The 19,523-nt window shown below is 41.1% G+C and overlaps 1 protein-coding gene across 1 annotated transcript in view; it reads right to left on the reverse strand.

The window, feature by feature from the left end:
* Positions 1 to 2,665: 2,665 nt before the first annotated feature.
* The window catches only part of CEP162 (centrosomal protein 162), a 450,005-nt gene continuing 433,147 nt past the window's right edge, over positions 2,666 to 19,523 (reverse strand). The window contains exon 27 of the mRNA XM_053710490.1: positions 2,666 to 3,008. Coding sequence (XP_053566465.1) covers positions 2,832 to 3,008 — 177 coding nt within the window. The 3' untranslated portion in view covers positions 2,666 to 2,831. The remainder of the gene's footprint in view (positions 3,009 to 19,523) is intronic.

The raw sequence follows: 19,523 nt of genomic DNA on the forward strand, positions 1-19,523 counted from the left end.
ACACCGTATTTAACATCAGACCGCTGCTTCTCTAATCTTTCGCCACCTCTAAAGTGGCCAAATTCAATCTCTGCGGTCTAGTTCGACCGGGGAAATCGGCAGCTCCTGCCCGCACGTGATTGGCTGTGCACAGGCAGGGGGCGGGATTGCACGCAAGCACAAAACAGCGCTAGTGTGCAATGCTGAATTCCGCCAGGGGAGTTCAGCGTGCCAGAGGCGAGCTGCGGCGGTCAGGGGATGCGTATGTGTGCCCCAGCTTAATAAATCGCCCCCTAAGTGTCAAAAAAATGAAGCATGCTAAAAAAAAACACACAAAAATTATAATAGCATAAGAAATAATAAACTAAAAAAATTCTACAAGCACATAAGCCGATGCATGCTAATCATTTGCACAAACAATCGGACACGCTCTAAAAAAAAAAAAAAGGCTAAAACAGGTTCCAACAGATTTTTATATCTTTTTAAACCCCCACACTTACCTGAAAGGCACTTCTACTACTATACTTACCATAAGCAGCAGAAACTGCTTCCAGTAGATTGCCAGTCCACTGCTGCGCTTGGGACAGCAAAGTTTCTAAATATATAGATTATAACAAAGAACCGACAGGAGGAAGCTAGGGACCAGTCCCTGCGACACCTATGGCGGGCCTGTGACTAACTCCCCAAACTCCTCATACTCCAAAGACAATCCCTCTGTTCAAACTGGGCCTCAAATTGGTCAGAGCACCCTTTCAGAAACACCTGAGCACCTCCATACTTTACCTGCCTCCTGCAAAGGCAAAGACAAGACTAGTTTCCAATAAGGTGGGAGGGGTTTTAAGGGCTCTTGGAGTTTTGGGATCTTTGCCTACTCCTAGTGGCCAGATGTAATGGATTCTGGACTTTTCCCACCTTTAAGAAAGAAATACCACGTGACTTCTAAAGTATGCTTGGTTTTAAAGCAAACAAAATAATTTTGATATCTAAAGTAACATTGAAAAAATGGACACCTGAAGAGAGTATGTCACCTCTGTGGAGATTCCACACTGAAAACAACCAACAAGTAAGAAAGCAACATGATAAATGCAATTGACTCTAAAGCTGTAACTATCAGACTGATAAGCACAGTCTATTTGTGTGGGAAATACCACAATCAGTGTTCTCCACAAGGCTGATTTTACTGACCACACAGGTAAAGTTTAAGTCAGTATTAAGCTACAATTAACACAAATTAAAATTTTAAATCTTTACTGTTCAAATTATCATGCAATACATTTATGTTAAATTATATAATACATTTGTGCTTTATATACCAGAAAATGTTATAATAATAATAATAATTACAAAGTATTAAACTGCCCCCACCCGGCTCCTTCATAATACCACCAGATTGGCAAAATATTCTGTGGAGAACATTGCATAATGTCACATTTGTAGATTGCTAGAATGATTTTAGTGTTCCTCTTATAAATCTTACAGTTTTATTGGTAGAAGGCCATAATATTGGATTGTTGCAGTCCATAATCTAGCAAGAACAGCTTAGCAAAGAGAAATCAGTTTCTTATTAATTTAAGAAATTATGATCTCTTCATTAGCAGCAGCAAAAAATATTAGGTGCTATCATGAAACAGGCTTGCATGTCAAGAGGATTTCCACAGCACCTCAAATATATTCTTAACTGAAATTCTTCAAGCAGCAGACAGATGTCAACATCTAAAGTTCAGCTGAGATTGTAAATCATGCCCTCTTGGTAAAATTGCTGCAAAGAAGGTGGGAAATGAGTAGGCATTTGCTTAGGGCAAGGAACACAGGCAGTGGTTTTAAACCAATGGAAATCTGCCATTTAATCTGATATGTTTAAAAATTCACATTTATTTGACACTAGCAGTTAAATGTTCCTGGTCCTTTTAAATATTTCCAAACACCCTCTAGAATGGTCTTTTGTTTTAATTTAACATATAGAGGAACAGCGAGGAGATGCAAGGTACCTATCCACCTAAAGCCTTCTATTTTTAAATCATAGTTCTATTTTACCTAGGTTGAAGGTATTGCTAGGTGGTCTTCAGTGGAATCATATATATTTATGAGTTAACAAACGTGTGAACAATGTTGGTCCTCCATCTTTAATTTTCACAAACCATAGCCTAAACCCTGCCACCAAAATGTTTTTGCTAACGAGGATTGCTTTATAATAAGGATGTGCTACTTGAAGTAGTATGCATTTAATGTCAATTCCATAATTTATAAAATAGATACAACACTTTCATCCAGAGATATGAAAGGGATATTTCAAGAAATCAATTTTTCTGGCCTGGTTTCATAATATCTACATCTGGGCTTTACAATATTTCTGCTCGGCACAGGTGATGTAATCAGTTTCAGTTAATTTGATTATACCAGGGGCCGAGGAATATTCCAGTCCTGCTGCTTTGAGCATTCTTACTGTTTTTTTAAGGTCCATACAATACTGAAACCAATAAAACTCAAACTGCAAATAAAACAAGGTATGTTAGATAGTTATACAATATGTTCCCAGGACTTTAAGTGTAAACAGCTTTGTGTTTTTTTATTTGCATAATATATGTGTCCAGTTTGTGGCATATTCTTTAACATTACTGTTACTATTTTGTGTTGAGTCAATTCCTCCCGTTTGATAATTATGTGAAGAAAAAACAAGAAACCGTACAAGTCTTAATTTTTTTTTATATAAATAGCAAAAAATATAAATACATTCTATACAGTAATATTGTAAACCAGGAATTCTATATATAACCAGATCAAATATCATTTGAAAAATGTAATAAATATATCTGGATCATACTTTCCAACGTAATTCTAAAACTGTAGTACTTTCAGGTTGCAGGAATTACAACTCCTTGTCTTTGAAGAACCCGTAAAACATCTAATATAGTATCTAGCTCAGTTCTAAATTTTTCTAGTTCTAGATTCTTCTGCTGTGCAAGATTTTTCCATTTGTCTACTTGCTTGACTTGTTCTGCCTCAGCAACATGTTGTGTTTGTTGTATTATCTGCAAAATATAAAATAAATTTATCAAAAATATGCTTTTTGCTCATAACAAGATTAATCTATTTATTGATATTCATAACTGTAGGGTATTTAGAGTCTGCTAACTTGGAGTGGTAGAAGTGATACACAGTAACAAAATATTTGATTCCTCCCCTTCAACATATTGAATGAGGGCCCATTGGAACTACAAATATCTACAGTTCTCTTAGATTACAGAAAATCATCCTTCAGCAATGCAAGATCCCTCACAAGATTCTAGAAAGGCAAATTTTGCTGTACCTCTCTAAAAACACAATTTATGCTTACCTGATAAATTTATTTCTCTTGTGGTGTATCCAGTTCACGGATTCATCCATTACTTGTGGGATATTCTCCTTCCCAACAGGAAGCTGCAAGAGGATCACCCACAGCAGAGCTGTCTATATAGCTCCTCCCCTAACTGCCACCCCCAGTCATTCGACCGAAGACAAGCAAGAGAAAGGAGAAACTATAGGGTGCAGTGGTGACTGTAGTTTAAAAATAAAAAACACCTGCCTTAAAATGACAGGGCGGGCCGTGGACTGGATACACCACAAGAGAAATAAATTTATCAGGTAAGCATCAATTTTGTTTTCTCTTGTAAGGTGTATCCAGTCCACGGATTCATCCATTACTTGTGGGATACCAATACCAAAGCTATAGGACACGGATGAAGGGAGGGACAAGGCAGGAGCTTAAACGGAAGGCACCACTGCCTGTAAGACCTTTCTCCCAAAAATAGCCTCCGAAGAAGCAAAAGTATCGAATTTGTAGAATTTAGAAAAAGTATGAAGCGAAGACCAAGTCGCCGCCTTACAAGTCTGTTCAACAGAAGCCTCATTTTAAAAAGCCCATGTGGAAGCCACCGCTCTAGTGGAATGAGCTGTAAATCTTTCAGAAGGCTGCTGGCCAGCAGTCTCATAAGCTAAGCAAATTATACTTCTTAACCAAAAGGAAAGAGAAGTTGCTGAAGCCTTTTGGCCTTTCCTCTGTCCAGAGTAGACAACAAACAATGCAGATGTTTGACGAAAATCTTTAGTAGCTTGTAAATAAAACTTTAAAGCACGAACCACGTAAAGATTGTGTAATAGACGTTCCTTTTTGAAGAAGGATTTGGACACAGTGACGGAACAACAATCTCCTAATTGATATTCTTATTAGATACCACCTTAGGAAGAACCCAGGTTTGGTACGCAAAACTACCTTATCTGCATGGAAGATCAGATAAGGGGAATCACACTGCAAGGCAGATAACTCTGAAACTCTTTGAGCCGAAGAGATAGCTACCAAAAACAGAACTTTCCAAGATAAAAGCTTGATATCTATGGAATGCAGAGGTTCAAACGGAACCCCTTGAAGAACTAAATTTAAACTCCATGGCGGAGCAACAGGTTTAAACACAGGATTGATTCTAACTAACGTATGACAAAATGCCTGAACGTCTGGAACATCCGCCAGACACTTGTGCAAAAGAATAGACAGAGCAGAAATCTGTCCCTTTAAGGAAATAGCTGACAACCCCTTCTCCAATCCTTCTTGGAGAAAAGATAATATCCTGGGAATATCCTGGGAATCCTGACTTTACTCCATGAGTAACCCTTGGATTCACACCAATGAAGATATTTACACCATATCTTATGATAGATTTTCCTGCAAACAGGCTTTCGAGCCTGAATTAAGGTATCAATGACCACGTTTTAATAAAATCAAGCGTTCAATCTCCAAGCAGTCAGACGCAGAGAAATTAGATTTGGATGGTTGAAAGGACCCTGAAGTAGAAGGTCCTGCCTCAGCGGTAGAGTCCATGGTGGAAGGGATGACATGTCCACCAGATCTGCATACCAAGTCCTGCGTGGCCACGCAGGTGCTATCAAAATCACTGAAGCTCTCTCCTGCTTGATCTTGGCAATCAGACGAGGGAGCAGAGGAAACGGTGGAAACACATAAGCCAAGTTGAAAGACCAAGGCGCTGCTAGAGCGTCTATCAGCGCTGCCTTGGGATCCCTGGACCTGGATCCGTAACAAGGAAGCTTGGCGTTCTGACGAGACGCCATGAGAACCAGTTCTGATTTGCCCCAAAGTTGAATCAACTGTGCAAACACCTCCGGTTGGATTTCCCACTCCCCCGGATGAAAAGTCTGTCGACTTAGAAAACCCGCCTCCCAGTTCTCTACTCCTGGGATATGGATAGCTGATAGATGGCAAGAGTGAACCTATGCCCATAGAATTATTTTTGAAACCTCCAACATTGCTAGGGAACTCCTTGTTCCCCCTTGATGGTTGATGTAGGCTACAGTCATGATGTTGTCCGACTGAAACCTGATGAACCTGACCGCAGATAGCTGAGGCCAAGCCTGAAGAGCATTGAATATCGCTCCAGAATGTTTATAGGAAGGAGTGTCTCCTCCTGAGTCCACAAGCCCTGAGCCTTCAGGGAGCTCCAGACTGCACCCCAGCCCAGAAGGCTGGCATCTGTCGTTACTATTGTCCAATCTGGCCTGCGGAAGGTCATACCCTTGGACAGATGGACCCGAGATAACCCCCAGAGAAGAGAATCCCTGGTCTCTTGATCCAGATTTAGTAGAGGGGACAAATCTGTATAATCCCCATTCCACTGACTGAGCATGCAGAGTTGCAGTGGTCTGAGATGTAGGCGGGCAAACGGCACTGTGTCCATTGCCGCTACCATTAAGCCGATTACTTCCATACACTGAGCCACTGAAGGGCGAGAAGTATAATAAAGAACACGGCATGAGTTTAGACGTTTTGACAACCTGGCCTCTGTCAGGTAAATCTTCATTTCTACAGAATCTATCACAGTTCCTAGGAAGGAAACTCTTGTGAGAGGGGATAGAGAACTTTTTTCTTCGTTCACTTTCCACCCATGCGACCTCAGAAATGCCAGAACAATGACTGTATGGGACATGGCGATTTGAAAATTCGACGCCTGTATTAGAATGTCGTCTAGGTAAGGGGCTACTGCTGTACCCCGCAGCCTTAGGACCGCTAGGAGTGACCCCAGAACCTTTGTAAAGATTCTTGGTGCCGTAGCTAACCCAAAGGGAAGAGCCACAAACTGGTAATGCCCGTCTAGGAAGGCGAACCTGAGAAACCGATGATGATCTCTGTGCATCGGAATGTGCAGATAAGCATCCTTTAAGTCCACGGTAGTCATATATTGACCCTCCTGGATCATAGGTAGGATGGTTCGAATAGTCTCCATCTTGAAGGATGGGACCCTGAGAAATTTGTTTAGGATCTTGAGATCTAAGATTGGTCTGAAGGTTCCCTCTTTCTTGGGAACCACAAACAGATTTGAATAGAAGCCTTGCCCCTGTTCCTCCTTTGGAACTGGGTGGATCACTCCCATAACTAGGTGGTCTTGAACACAATGTAAGAATGCCTCTCTCTTTATCTGGTTTGCAGATAATTGTGAGAGATGAAATCTTCCTTTTGGGGAAGAAGCTTTGAAGTCCAGAAGATATCCCTGGGACACAATTTCCAACGCCCAAGGATCCTGGACATCTCTTGCCCAAGCCTGGGCGAAGAGAGAAAGTCTGCCCCCTACTAGATCCGTTACCGGATCTGGGGCTGATCTTTCATGCTGTCTTAGAGGCAGCAGCAGGTTTTTTGGCCTGCTTTCCTTTGTTCCAAGCCTGGTTAGGTCTCCAGACCGGCTTGGACTGGGCAAAATTTCCCTCTTGTTTTGTATTAGAGGAAGTTGAAGCTGCGCTACTCTTGAAGTTTCAAAAGGCACGAAAATTAGGCTGTTTGAATAGGGTCTGCCCTTTGAAGGGAATGTTGAGAAGCTTAGACTTTGAAGTAACGTCAGCTGACCAGGATTTGAGCCATAGCGCCCTACGCGCCTGAATAGCAAAACCTGAGTTCTTAGCCGTTAGTTTGGTTAAATGAACAACGGCGTCAGAAACAAATGAATTGGCTAGCTTAAGGGCTTTAAGCTTGTCAAGGATATCATCCAATGGGATTTCTACCTGTAGAGCCTCTTCTAAAGACTCAAACCAGAAGGCCGCAGCAGCAGTGACAGGGGCAATGCATGCAAGGGGCTGGAGAATTTTTTGTCCATTGGGTCTAGAAAAGCACAACTGTCCTCGACAGGGATAGTTGTACGCTTCGCTAGAGTAGAGACTGCTCCCTCCACCTTAGGGACCGTGTAGCGGCATCTATGGGAAACATCTTTTTAAAAACAGGAGGGGAAGAGAACGGTACACCTGGTCTATCCCATTCCTTAGTAATAATTTCTGAAAACCTCTTAGGTATTGGAAAAACATCAGTGTAAACAGGCACTGCGTAGTATTTATCCAATTTACACAATTTCTCTGGGACTACAATGGCGTCAGTCATCCAGAGTTGCTAAAACCTCCCTGAGCAACATGCGGAGGTGTTCAAGCTTAAATTTAAATGTAGACATATCAGAATCAGGTTGAAGTGTCTTCCCTGAGTCAGAAAAATCACCCACAGATAGAAGCTCTCCTTCTTCGGCTTCTGCACATTTTGAGGGTATATCGGACATAGCTACTAAAGCGTCAGAGAGCTCTGTATTTTTTCTAGTCCCAGAGCTGTCTCGCTTTCCTTGTAACCCTGGCAGTTTGGACAATACTTCTGTAAGAGTATGATTCATAACTGCCGCCATGTCTTGTAAAGTATACGCAATGGGCGCGCTAGATGTACTTTGCGCCTCTTGAGCGGGAGTTAAAGGCTCTGACACGTGAGAAGAGTTAGTCGGCATAACTTCCCCCTTGTCAATTTCCTCTGGTGATACATCTTTTAAAGCCAGAATATGGTCTTTATAACTTATAGTAAGATCAGTGCATTTGGTACACATTCTAAGAGGAGGTTCCACAATGGCTTCTAAACATAATGAACAAGGAGTTTCCTCTGTCAGACATGTTTAACAGACTAGTAATGAGACCAGCAAGCTTTGAAAACACTTTAATTATTGTGAAAAAGCAGAATATAAAAAACGGTACTGTGCCTTTAAGGGAAAAAAACAAACACAAAAACTACAAAACAGCGAAAAAAGCAGTTAACTTTATGAAATTTTTACAGTGTATATAATAGACTAAAATAGCATTGCACCCACTTACAAATGGATGATTAACCCCATAGGTTCAAAAACGAAGCAAAAAAACGGTAAAAAACGTTATAACAGTCACAAGCAAACTGCCACAGCTCTACTGTGGCTTCTACCTTCCCATTAAATGACTTTTTTAGGCACAAAAACCCTTTTCAGAGGTCCAATATGTCAGGGGACTCCTTCAGGGAAGCTGGATGTCTCAGGATGTAATAAACAACTGCGCAATTAGAACGCGAAAATAGGCCCCTCCCACCATGCACTCAAAGTCAGAGGGCCTTAAAAAACTATTCCTAGGAGTAAAATAACAGCCATGTGGAAAACTAGGCCCCAAATAAAGATTTATCACCTCAGTAAAAAATGTTCCTTATATATATATAACGTTTTACATACTAAGCCATAATAGAAAGTAATATGAAAATTACCCTTTACTGCAAGCATGATGCCAGTCGTTATTAAATCACTGCAATCAGGCTTACTTTAACTATATCAGGCACTGTCAGCATTTTCTAGTTCTTATCATCCTCTAGAAAAAAAATATACTGAACATACCTCAGGGCAGTTAATTCTGCAGGCCGTTCTCCCAGCTGAAGTTTCCCCATACTCTTGAGTTATGTGTGAGAACAGCAGTGGACCTTAGTTACAACCTGCTAAGATCATCAAAAACCTCAGGCAAATTCTTCTTCTAATTTCTGCCTGAGGTAAAAAAAACAGTACAACGCCGGCACCGTTTAAAAATAACAAACTTTTGATTGAAGATAAACTACATTAATTCACCACATCTCTCTAGCTACTTCCCTTGTCGAGAGCTGCAAGAGAATGACTGGGGGTGGCAGTTAGGGGAGGAGCTATATAGACATCTCTGCTGTGGGTGATCCTCTTGCAGCTTCCTGTTGGGAAGGAGAATATCCCACAAGTAATGGATGAATCCGTGGACTGGATACACCTTACAAGAGAAAGGGAGTTCATTGCATTTCTGGATGTGAAGGAGAGACAAGCAAAGCAAAACATAGCACTGCATGACATGAGAGTTAGATTGTGTCCTTTAAGTTATACTTTTCTATTTTTGTGTTTTAATGCATTTCAAGTCTGCATACAGCGGTGCATTTTACAAATTCTGATTATGCTTTGAAAGTTTCTGTGAACAAATTATGATCATGTTTTGTATATCGGTGTATCTTTTTACAAAAATGCATTTGATCTTTGTATTCCTTCAGAAAGTTGGAGAGACAGGGGAGTTCCAGAGTGTGTCTGAAGCTCTCTGATAACTATCAACATATTCTCAAGGAATTGTACATTGCAAATCTCACTGATTTATCTCACAATATACTTATTTAAATAACAGAAAATTAACGTATGCTAAACTAGAAGCAAATTCAAGTTAAACTGTAGTGAAAACATTTCAGTTAATTTGCATTTGCTGCAAACATAATTTATATCAGTGCCAGGTGCTCGCCTATTAACCTCACTCTCCCCTGTGATATTATCTATCCCTGAGAGCTTCATTACTTTCTATAGGAGGCATCTCATCTCTCTGGGACTTCCAGGTTCTGCCCCTTTTCTTAGAGAATTCAGCAAGTTCAACATTGTGTGATGTCTGGACTATATTTTTTCTCCAAGCTGGAAAATGTTAAGATAACTTGGCTCTAAGTGTTTACCTCCATCAATTGCCAAAGTATTATTTTTGTTTGACCACTGTTCAAGCAGAATCAACGCTGATTTTGAGTTGTGGGTTGTTGTTCTAGCTCTTGCAAGGGTTAATATAAAAGTCTGTCAGTGTCACTAAAAAAAATGTATGTGAATCGGACATACTGTAGATATTTTGTGAAAAGAGTTACAAAATTGAATCTCAATTTATTTGTATTATGAAACTTTGACCTTACATTTGGTGAGATAAAACTATGAGACTTGCAGTCATAACATGCTTAGGGAATACAATAAGATCTGTGAGAAAACGTAATACACACCCAATAAATGCCCATGTTCAGTCCACCTTCTTAGGCCGTGATACACATATTAAAGTACATTTTGAATTATGTATTTTTTGGTGCAAATGAATCTTTAGCCCTCTGATCTGACAAGATTCTGTAAAATCCCTCATTAGTATTATGAGGCCCCTCAGGGATATTTTTAAAGTTAATTTTAACCTTGGGAACTGTGTATCTAATTAAGTAGAAGTCAATAATGTTATTTATATGAAGGAGACACACTTACTTTACAGTATAGTGAACAAAATCAAGGTCAAATAATTAAGATCGAATCAGATTGAAACCCATGAGTAATGTTAATAACAAGGACTAGAAAAAAAACAACTATGGTTTACCAGTAAGGGAGAAAAAGTTAGTTGTTGCATAAAAAAGTTACTAGTCCAATCAATGTTAAATATAGGAAAAATACACACATTTCTTATTTTTCCATTAAAATTTCTAACTAGTCTTCAACTAGTGGAAATATCAACAGCCATCAATGGTAAGAAAAACAACGTTTATGCTTACCTGATTAATTAGTTTCTTTTGGAATGATGAAGGCCCATAGGGCTCCATAACATGTGGTATATATGTGCCACCACTAGGAGGCTACTTAAGAGCTTAAAGGGCCACTGTAAGTAAATATTTTCTATGCCTGTTACTAACTAACTACCCCAAATACGCTTTTTATCAATAGCATTTCATTAACATATCTCTACCGTATATCAGAAATCTTGTCTGCAAATTTAATTGTTTTCCAAACCCACTCCGTGGGTATCCTTTGCTCTGTACCAATTCGTTTACAATACCTAGGTTTCAAAATGGAGCTTTAAACACAAAATTATTGGTTTAAGTATTTTGAGCACACAGTGCTGAAAATAGTGGGCAAGATAACGTGACATCATCGGCGAATAAAAGATATAACTTTTAGAACGTTATGAAACTTCGTTTTGGAGAAAATATAGGTCAGTAGGTTTTAATTAATGTTTATTAACTTTAATATGTTAGTTGTTTAGCTTAAAAATTATAACAGAAAGTAATCCTTTAAATTTCCTCCCACCTCTACTCAGTTTAACGCATAGCCAAGCAGAGAATAGGAAACAAAGGTAGGAATGAAAAAAACATGGACTATAGAGATGCAAATTAGAACTGACGCCCTCACATTGAAAATGGTCGGGGTCTATGGACCATCATCCAAGAAAGAAAAGAAGCAAAAGCAAGAAAATTATTTTTAAGGTAAGCATAAATTTAGTTTTATTTTGTAAAATGATGATGGTCCATAGGGCTCCATAACATATGGGATTAATACCCAAGCAGATAGGCCATGTTGCAGCTTTGCAAATCTGCTTCAAAGATGCATCATTTTTGAAAGCCCAGGAAGTTGCAACTAATCCAGTAGAATGAGCTGTGATGCTAGGAGGTGACTTTCTCGCCAACAAGTAAGTTTGTGAATTACCTGTTTGAGTCAAGAGACCAAAATTACTGTAGTAACCTTTTGCCCCCTACGAGTCCCAGAATAACAAACTGGAAGATTGTCTGAATTCCTTAGCATCTTGAAGATAATACTTCACTGCTCTGACTACATCAAGATTATGTAAAAGTCTCTCCTTAGAATTTTCAGGATCTGGACACAAAGAAGGAACAACAATCTCGTGAGATTTTCAGAATAAACTTTCAAACAAAAGAATAAAAACTTTCCAAGATAAAAGTTTGATATTGATGGAATGCATTGGTTCAAATGGAAGACCTTGCAGAACAGAAAGAACTAGATTCAAACGCCAAGGCGGAGATATAAGTCTCACAACTGGACTCATTCTCTCATTCTTATTAGCACATGGACAAAAGTTTAAACATCAGAAAGCTTAGCTAACTTTCAATGAAACAGAACAGATAAGAAATTTGACCTTTTAGGAAGGTAGCCGACAACCCCTTTCAAGGCCATCTTGTACAAACTGAATAATTCTAGGAATCCTAAAGGGATACCAAGAAAAACCTCTGAAAGGGCAACATTCAAAGTATGCCCTCCAAATCTTGTGATCATTTTTGGGGGTAAAAGGCTTTCTGGCTTGAATCAGAGTGTTAATAACTGAATTAGAGAAACTTCTATGTTTTAAAACTAGATGTTCAACCACATGCCGTAAAATGTAAATATTTGAGATCCTTATGTAAAAGAAGCCCTTGAGACAATAGATCTTGTCTTAGAGGAAGAAGCCATGGAGGAGATGAGAACATCTACACTAGATCCGCATACTGTGTTCTGCAGGGCCAGGCAGCAAGATTAATGAGACAGATGAAATCGTCCTTAGGGAGACCTGAAGCAAAAGCTTATACTGTAACCCTGGGATATGAACCCAGGGGTCCTAAACTGACAAGAACCAGGCTTCCTAAAAATGACTCAGTCTACCGCCTACCAGAACAAAATAAGGTCTGGGGGCTGCACCTTCTTGCAGATTTCAGATTGGCGTTGGACTTCTTGGATGGCTTGTTCTTCGCTCATGAAGAACCAGGCTTCCAGGATGGCTTGGAGAGCTCAGGCTTTTGAGAAGAGGAGGCCTTCTGATCTCCAGAGAAACTAAAGCAACGAAACCTATTATTTGGTCTGTTCTTTCCCTCAGATTTCTTTTCCTGAGGGAGAAAAGCTCCTTTCCCATCACTAACAGTTTTAATAATAGAGTACAAATCAGAACCAAATAGAATCTTTCCTTGGAAGGAAAGAGACATTGACCTATTTTTTTAAACAATGTCTGCTGACCATGATTATGCCCTTCTTGCAATAACTGCCATAGACATATTCTTGACATCAATCTTGATGATGTCCTTTACTGCGTCACATATAAAGGCCTTAGCACAGGATTTTTCAGAAAGCACTGTGGATAAAGAATCACACCAGAGGGTCTCTGCCGTGGCCACACATATGATAGATACTGCTGGATTAAAGCAGAAGACCTGTCTTAAGAAAGAACGTTCTCAGGAAAGACTCAATTTTGTGGTCCATTGGATCTATGAAAGAGGTCTGAGAGTTCTCCTGAGTGATGTAGGGAAGTTAATTTGCTGTTTTAAGCAATAAAATGTGTCAGTGGGAGAGCAGGCTAAGTTCCCTGGCTATGCTGTACCTGTGTCAGAGTACCTTCAAATAGTCTATGGGCTTTGTCTGTGCTGTGGTAGGTGGCTTACCTGAAGTTGCACTCCCCCACCAGTCACCAAATTGCAGCAGTACCCAGTAGAGAGCCCATCCAGTGCTAATACAAGTATAGCAGAGGATGTCTACCATTATCCCACAGGGGAGGCTGAGGGACGAGTTCTCACAACGCCTGAGGGTAGTTATGGCTGAAATCCCATATGGAGATACTGTGCACATAACAGGGTATTTTTATGTCCCTGTATCATTCAGCTTGCTGTAAACCTCTTCTGTCTTCTTTGTGAATGGATAAGGGTCTCATATTGGTCTGAGCTCCCTAACAATAATCCATAAGCAAGTAGCTTTAACACCTATTCTCAACCTTCTCCTGGAGGCCAAGAACACAACTGAGGAGAGATGGAAGGCAGGAGGAAATTTAAGCATTTGTGTAGGTTCTTGGCCTTCTCCAAGTGTTGGGAATTATATCCCACATGTTATGGGGCCCTATGGACCATCATCCTTTTACAAAATAAATATTTGCTTGATGTTTGCCACATGGAATTTGTGAAGGATGTTGTAAGGTCCGTATAAATACTGGAAACTTATACCTGGATGCCTTCAAGATTACTTGAGCCTTCTCTCTAGTTAAAATGGAAGATTTGTACATTTAAAGATTGCGCGCCTGGAAGAAACCTCTGCTGGTTGATAAAATTCTAATTTTTACATGTACTATGTAGACTGTATTTAGGTTAACATTTGTTCTCTTAAATAATAACATGGGTCCTTTTATTCTGGGGGCATGGAATTAAGTGTAAAAAGAAACAAAAATAAAAACATAAAATATACTTTTTTGACAAAATAAACATGCATTATTCATTGCAAACTGTGAAGGGACATTATCATCAGCTTACAATTTGTGTTTAATAGCCCTTTAACATTTACTATCCATTTAGGTACGCAGTCATCACCTCCACCTGTAGCAGAGTTCTAGTCCATACAACCTAACTACAAAATATGTAGAAACAGAATTAAAGTGTGCAAGCAGGTTATTGTAGATACAGCTTAGGAAAAACATAATTTATGCTTACCTGATAAATTTATTTCTCTTGTAGTGTATCCAGTCCACGGATCATCCATTACTTATGGGATATTCTCCTTCCCAACAGGAAGTTGCAAGAGGATCACTCACAGCAGAGCTGCTATATAGCTCCTCCCCCAACTGTCATATCCAGTCATTCGACCGAAAACAAACAGAGAAAGGAGAAACCATAGGGTGCAGTGGTGACTGTAGTTTAATTAAAATTTAGACCTGCCTTAAAAGGACAGGGCGGGCCGTGGACTGGATACACTACAAGAGAAATAAATTTATCAGGTAAGCATAAATTATGTTTTCTCTTGTTAAGTGTATCCAGTCCACGGATCATCCATTACTTATGGAATACCAATACCAAAGCTAAAGTACACGGATGATGGGAGGGACAAGGCAGGATTAAGCGGAAAGAACCACTGCCTGAAGAACCTTTCTCCCAAAAACAGCCTCCGAAGTAGCAAAAGTATCAAATTTGGAAAATTTGGAAAAAGTGTGAAGCGAAGACCAAGTCGCGGCCTTGCAAATCTGTTCAACAGAGGCCTAATTTTTAAAGGCCCAGGTGGAAGCCACAGCTCTAGTGGAATGAGCTGTAATCCTTTCAGGGGGCTGCTGTCCAGCAATCTCATAGGCTAGAGTATTATGCTCCGAAGCCAAAAGGAAAGAGAGGTTGCCGAAGCTTTTTGACCTCTCCTCTGTCCAGAGTAAACGACAAATAGGGTAGATGTTTGACGAAAATCTTTAGTAGTTTGTAAGTAAAACTTCAAGGCACGGACTACGTCCAGATTATGTAAAAGACGTTCCATCTTTGAAGAAGGATTAGGACACAATGATGGAACAACAATCTCTTGATTGATATTCTTGTTAGAAACCACCTTAGGTAAAAACCCAGGTTTGGTACGCAGGACTACCTTATCTGCATGAAAAATCAGATAAGGAGAATCACATTGTAAGGCAGATAGCTCAGAGACTCTCCGAGCCGAGGAAATAGCCATCAAAAACAGAACTTTCCAAGATAAAAGTTTAATATCAATGGAATGAAGGGGTTCAAACTGAACTCCTTGAAGAACTTTAATAACCAAGTTTAAGCTCCACGGGGGAGCAACAGGTTTAAACACAGGCTTAATTCTAACCAAAGCCTGGCAAAATGCCTGGACGTCTGGAACCTCTGCCAGACGCTTGTGCAAAAGAATAGACAGAGCAGAAATCTGTCCCTTTAAGGAACTAGCTGATAATCCTTTGTCCAAGCCCTCTTGGAGAAAAGACAATATTCTAGGAATCCTAACCTTACTCCATGAGTAATTCTTGGATTCACACCAATAAAGATATTTACTCCATATCTTGTGGTAGATTTTCCTGGTAACAGGCTTTCGTGCCTGTATTAAAGTATCAATGACTGACTCGGAGAAGCCACGCTTTAATAGAATCAAGCGTTCAATCTCCATGCAGTCAGTCTCAGAGAAATTAGATTTGGATGATTGAAAGGACCTTGTATAAAAAAGGTCCTGTCTTAGAAGCAGAGTCCATGGTGGAAAGGATGACATGTCCACTAGGTCTGCATACCAAGTCCTGCGTGGCCACGCAGGTGCTAACAGAATCACTGATGCTCTCTCCTGTTTGATTTTGGCAATCAGTCGAGGGAGCAGAGGAAACGGTGGAAACACATAAGCCAGGTTGAAGAACCAAGGCGCTAGAGCATCTATCAGCGTCGTTTCTGGGTCCCTGGACCTGGATCCGTAACAAGGAAGCTTGGCGTTCTGGCGAGACGCCATGAGATCCAACTCTGGTTTGCCCCAACGATGAATCAACTGAGCAAACACCTCCGGATGGAGTTCCCACTCCCCCGGATGGAAAGTCTGACGACTTAGAAAATCCGCCTCCCAGTTCTCCACGCCTGGGATATGGATTGCTGATGGTGGCAAGAGTGGTACTCTGCCCAGCGAATTATTTTTGAGACTTCTAACATCGCTAGGGAACTCCTGGTTCCCCCTTAATGGTTGTTGTAAGCCACAGTCGTGATGTTGTCCGACTGAAATCTGATGAACCTCAGTGTTGCTAACTGAGGCCAAGCCAGAAGAGCATTGAATATCGCTCTTAACTCCAGAATATTTATTGGAAGGAGTTTCTCCTCCTGAGTCCACGATCCCTGTGCCTTCAGGGAATTCCAGACTGCACCCCAACCTAGAAGGCTGGCATCTGTTGTTACAATTGTCCAATCTGGCCTGCGAAAGGTCATACCCTTGGACAGGTGTACCCGAGACAACCACCAGAGAAGAGAATCTCCGGTCTCTTGATCCAGATTTAGCAGAGGGGACAAATCTGTGTAATCCCCATTCCACTGACTCAGCATGCATAATTGCAGCGGTCTGAGATGAAGGCGCGGAAATGGCACTATGTCCATTGCCGCTACCATTAAGCCGATTACCTCCATACACTGAGCTACCGAAGGGCGCGGAATGGAGTGAAGAACACGGCAAGCATTTAGAAGTTTTGATAACCTGGACTCCGTCAGGAAAATTTTCATTTCTACAGAATCTATGAGTCCCTAAGAAGGAGACTCTTGTGAGTGGGGATAGAGAACTCTTTTCCTCGTTCACTTTCCACCCGTGCGACCTCAGAAATGCCAGAACTATCTCTGTATGAGACTTGGCAACTTGAAAGCTTGACGCCTGTATCAGGATGTCGTCTAGATACGAAGCCACCGCTATGCCTCGCGGTCTTAGAACCGCCAGAAGTGAGCCCAGAACCTTTGTAAAGATTCTCGGGGCTGTAGCCAACCCGAAGGGAAGAGCTACAAATTGGTAATGCCTTTCTAGAAAGGCAAACCTTAGAAACCGATGATGATCTTTGTGAATCTGTATGTGAAGGTAGGCATCCTTTAAGTCCACTGTGGTCATGTACTGACCTTCTTGGATCATGGGTAGGATGGTCCGAATAGTTTCCATTTTGAAAGATGGAACTCTGAGGAATTTGTTTAATATCTTTAGATCCCAAATTGGTCTGAAGGTTCCCTCTTTTTTGGGAACCACAGATTTGAATAAAAACCCTGTCCTTGTTCCGTCCACGGAACTGGATGGATCACTCCCATAACTAGGAGGTCTTGCACACAACGTAGGAATGCCTCTTTCTTTATCTGATTTGCAGATAGCCTTGAAAGATGAAATCTCCCTTGTGGAGGGGAAGCTTTGAAAGTCCAGAAGATATCCCTGAGATATGATCTCCAACGCCCAGGGATCCCGAACATCTCTTGCCTACGCCTGGGCGAAGAGAGAAAGTCTGCCCCCTACTAGATCCGTCGCTGGATAGGGGGCTGTTCCTTCATGCTGTCTAAGAGGCAGCAACAGGCTTTCTGGCCTGCTTGCCTTTGTTCCAGGACTGGTTAGATTTCCAGGCCTGCTTAGATTGAGCAAAAGTTCCCTCTTGTTTTGAAGCGGAGGAAGTTGATGCTGCACCTGCCTTGAAATTTCGAAAGGCACGAAAATTAGACTGTTTGGCCTTTGCTTTGGCCCTGTCCTGACGAAGGGTGTGACCCTTACCTCCAGTAATGTCAGCAATAATTTCCTTCAAACCAGGCCCGAATAAGTTCTGCCCCTTGAAAGGAATGTTGAGTAATTTAGACTTCGAAGTCACGTCAGCTGACCAGGATTTAAGCCATAGCGCCCTACTCGCTTGGATGGCGAATCCGGAATTCTTAGTCGTTAGTTTAGTCAAATGAACAATGGCATAAGAAACAAATGAGTTAGCTAGCTTAAGTGTTCTAAGCTTGTCAATAATTTCAATGGAGCTGTATGGATGGCCTCTTCCAGGGCCTCAAACCAGAATGCCGCCGCGGCTGTGACAGGCGCAATGCATGCAAGGGGCTGTAAAATAAAAGCTTGTTGAATAAACATTTTCTTAAGGTAACCCTCCAATTTTTTATCCATTGGATCTGAAAAAGCACAACTGTCCTCAACCGGGATAGTAGTACGCTTTGCTAAAGTAGAAACTGCTCCCTCCACCTTAGGGACCGTCTGCCATAAGTCCCGTGTAGTGGCGTCTATTGGAAACATTTTTCTAAATATAGGAGGTGGGGAAAAAGGCACACCCGGTCTATCCCACTCCTTGCTAATAATTTCTGTAAGCCTTTTAGGTATAGGAAAAACATCAGTACACACCGGTACCGCATAGTATTTATCCAGCCTACACAATTTATCTGGTACTGCAACTGTGTTACAGTCATTCAGAGCAGCTAATACCTCCCCAAGCAACACACGGAGGTTCTCAAGCTTAAATTTAAAATTTGAAATCTCTGAATCAGGTTTCCCTGAATCAGAGATGTCACCCACAGACTGAAGCTCTCCGTCCTCATGATCTGCATATTGTGACGCAGTATCAGACATGGCCCTTACAGCATCTGCGCGCTCTGTATTTCTCCTAACCCCAGAGCAATCACGCTTGCCTCTTAATTCAGGCAACCTGGATAATGCCTCTGACAGGGTATTATTCATGATTGCAGTCATGTCCTGCAAGGTAATCGCTATGGGCGTCCCTGATGTAATTGGCGCCATATTAGCGTGCATCCCCTGAGCGGGAGGTGAAGGGTCTGACACGTGGGGAGAGTTAGTCGGCATAACTTCCCCCTCGTCAGAATCTTCTGGTGATATTTCTTTTATAGTTCTAAGCTTGTCAATAATTTCAATGGAGCTGTATGGATGGCCTCTTCCAGGGCCTCAAACCAGAATGCCGCTGCGGCCGTGACAGGCGCAATGCATGCAAGGGGCTGTAAAATAAAACCTTGTTGAATAAACATTTTCTTAAGGTAACCCTCCAATTTTTTATCCATTGGATCTGAAAAAGCACAACTGTCCTCAACCAGGATAGTAGTACGCTTTGCTAAAGTAGAAACTGCTCCCTCCACCTTAGGGACCGTCTGCCATAAGTCCCGTGTAGTGGCGTCTATTGGAAACATTTTTCTAAATATAGGAGGTGGGGAAAAAGGCACACCCGGTCTATCCCACTCCTTGCTAATAATTTCTGTAAGCCTTTTAGGTATAGGAAAAACATCAGTACACACCGGTACCGCATAGTATTTATCCAGCCTACACAATTTCTCTGGTACTGCAACTGTGTTACAGTCATTCAGAACAGCTAATACCTCCCCAAGCAACACACGGAGGTTCTCAAGCTTAAATTTAAAATTAGAAATCTCTGAATCAGGTTTCCCTGAATCAGAGATGTCACCCACAGACTGAAGC

This window comes from Bombina bombina, chromosome 4, assembly GCF_027579735.1.
Source record: "Bombina bombina isolate aBomBom1 chromosome 4, aBomBom1.pri, whole genome shotgun sequence".
NCBI lineage: Eukaryota > Metazoa > Chordata > Amphibia > Anura > Bombinatoridae > Bombina > Bombina bombina.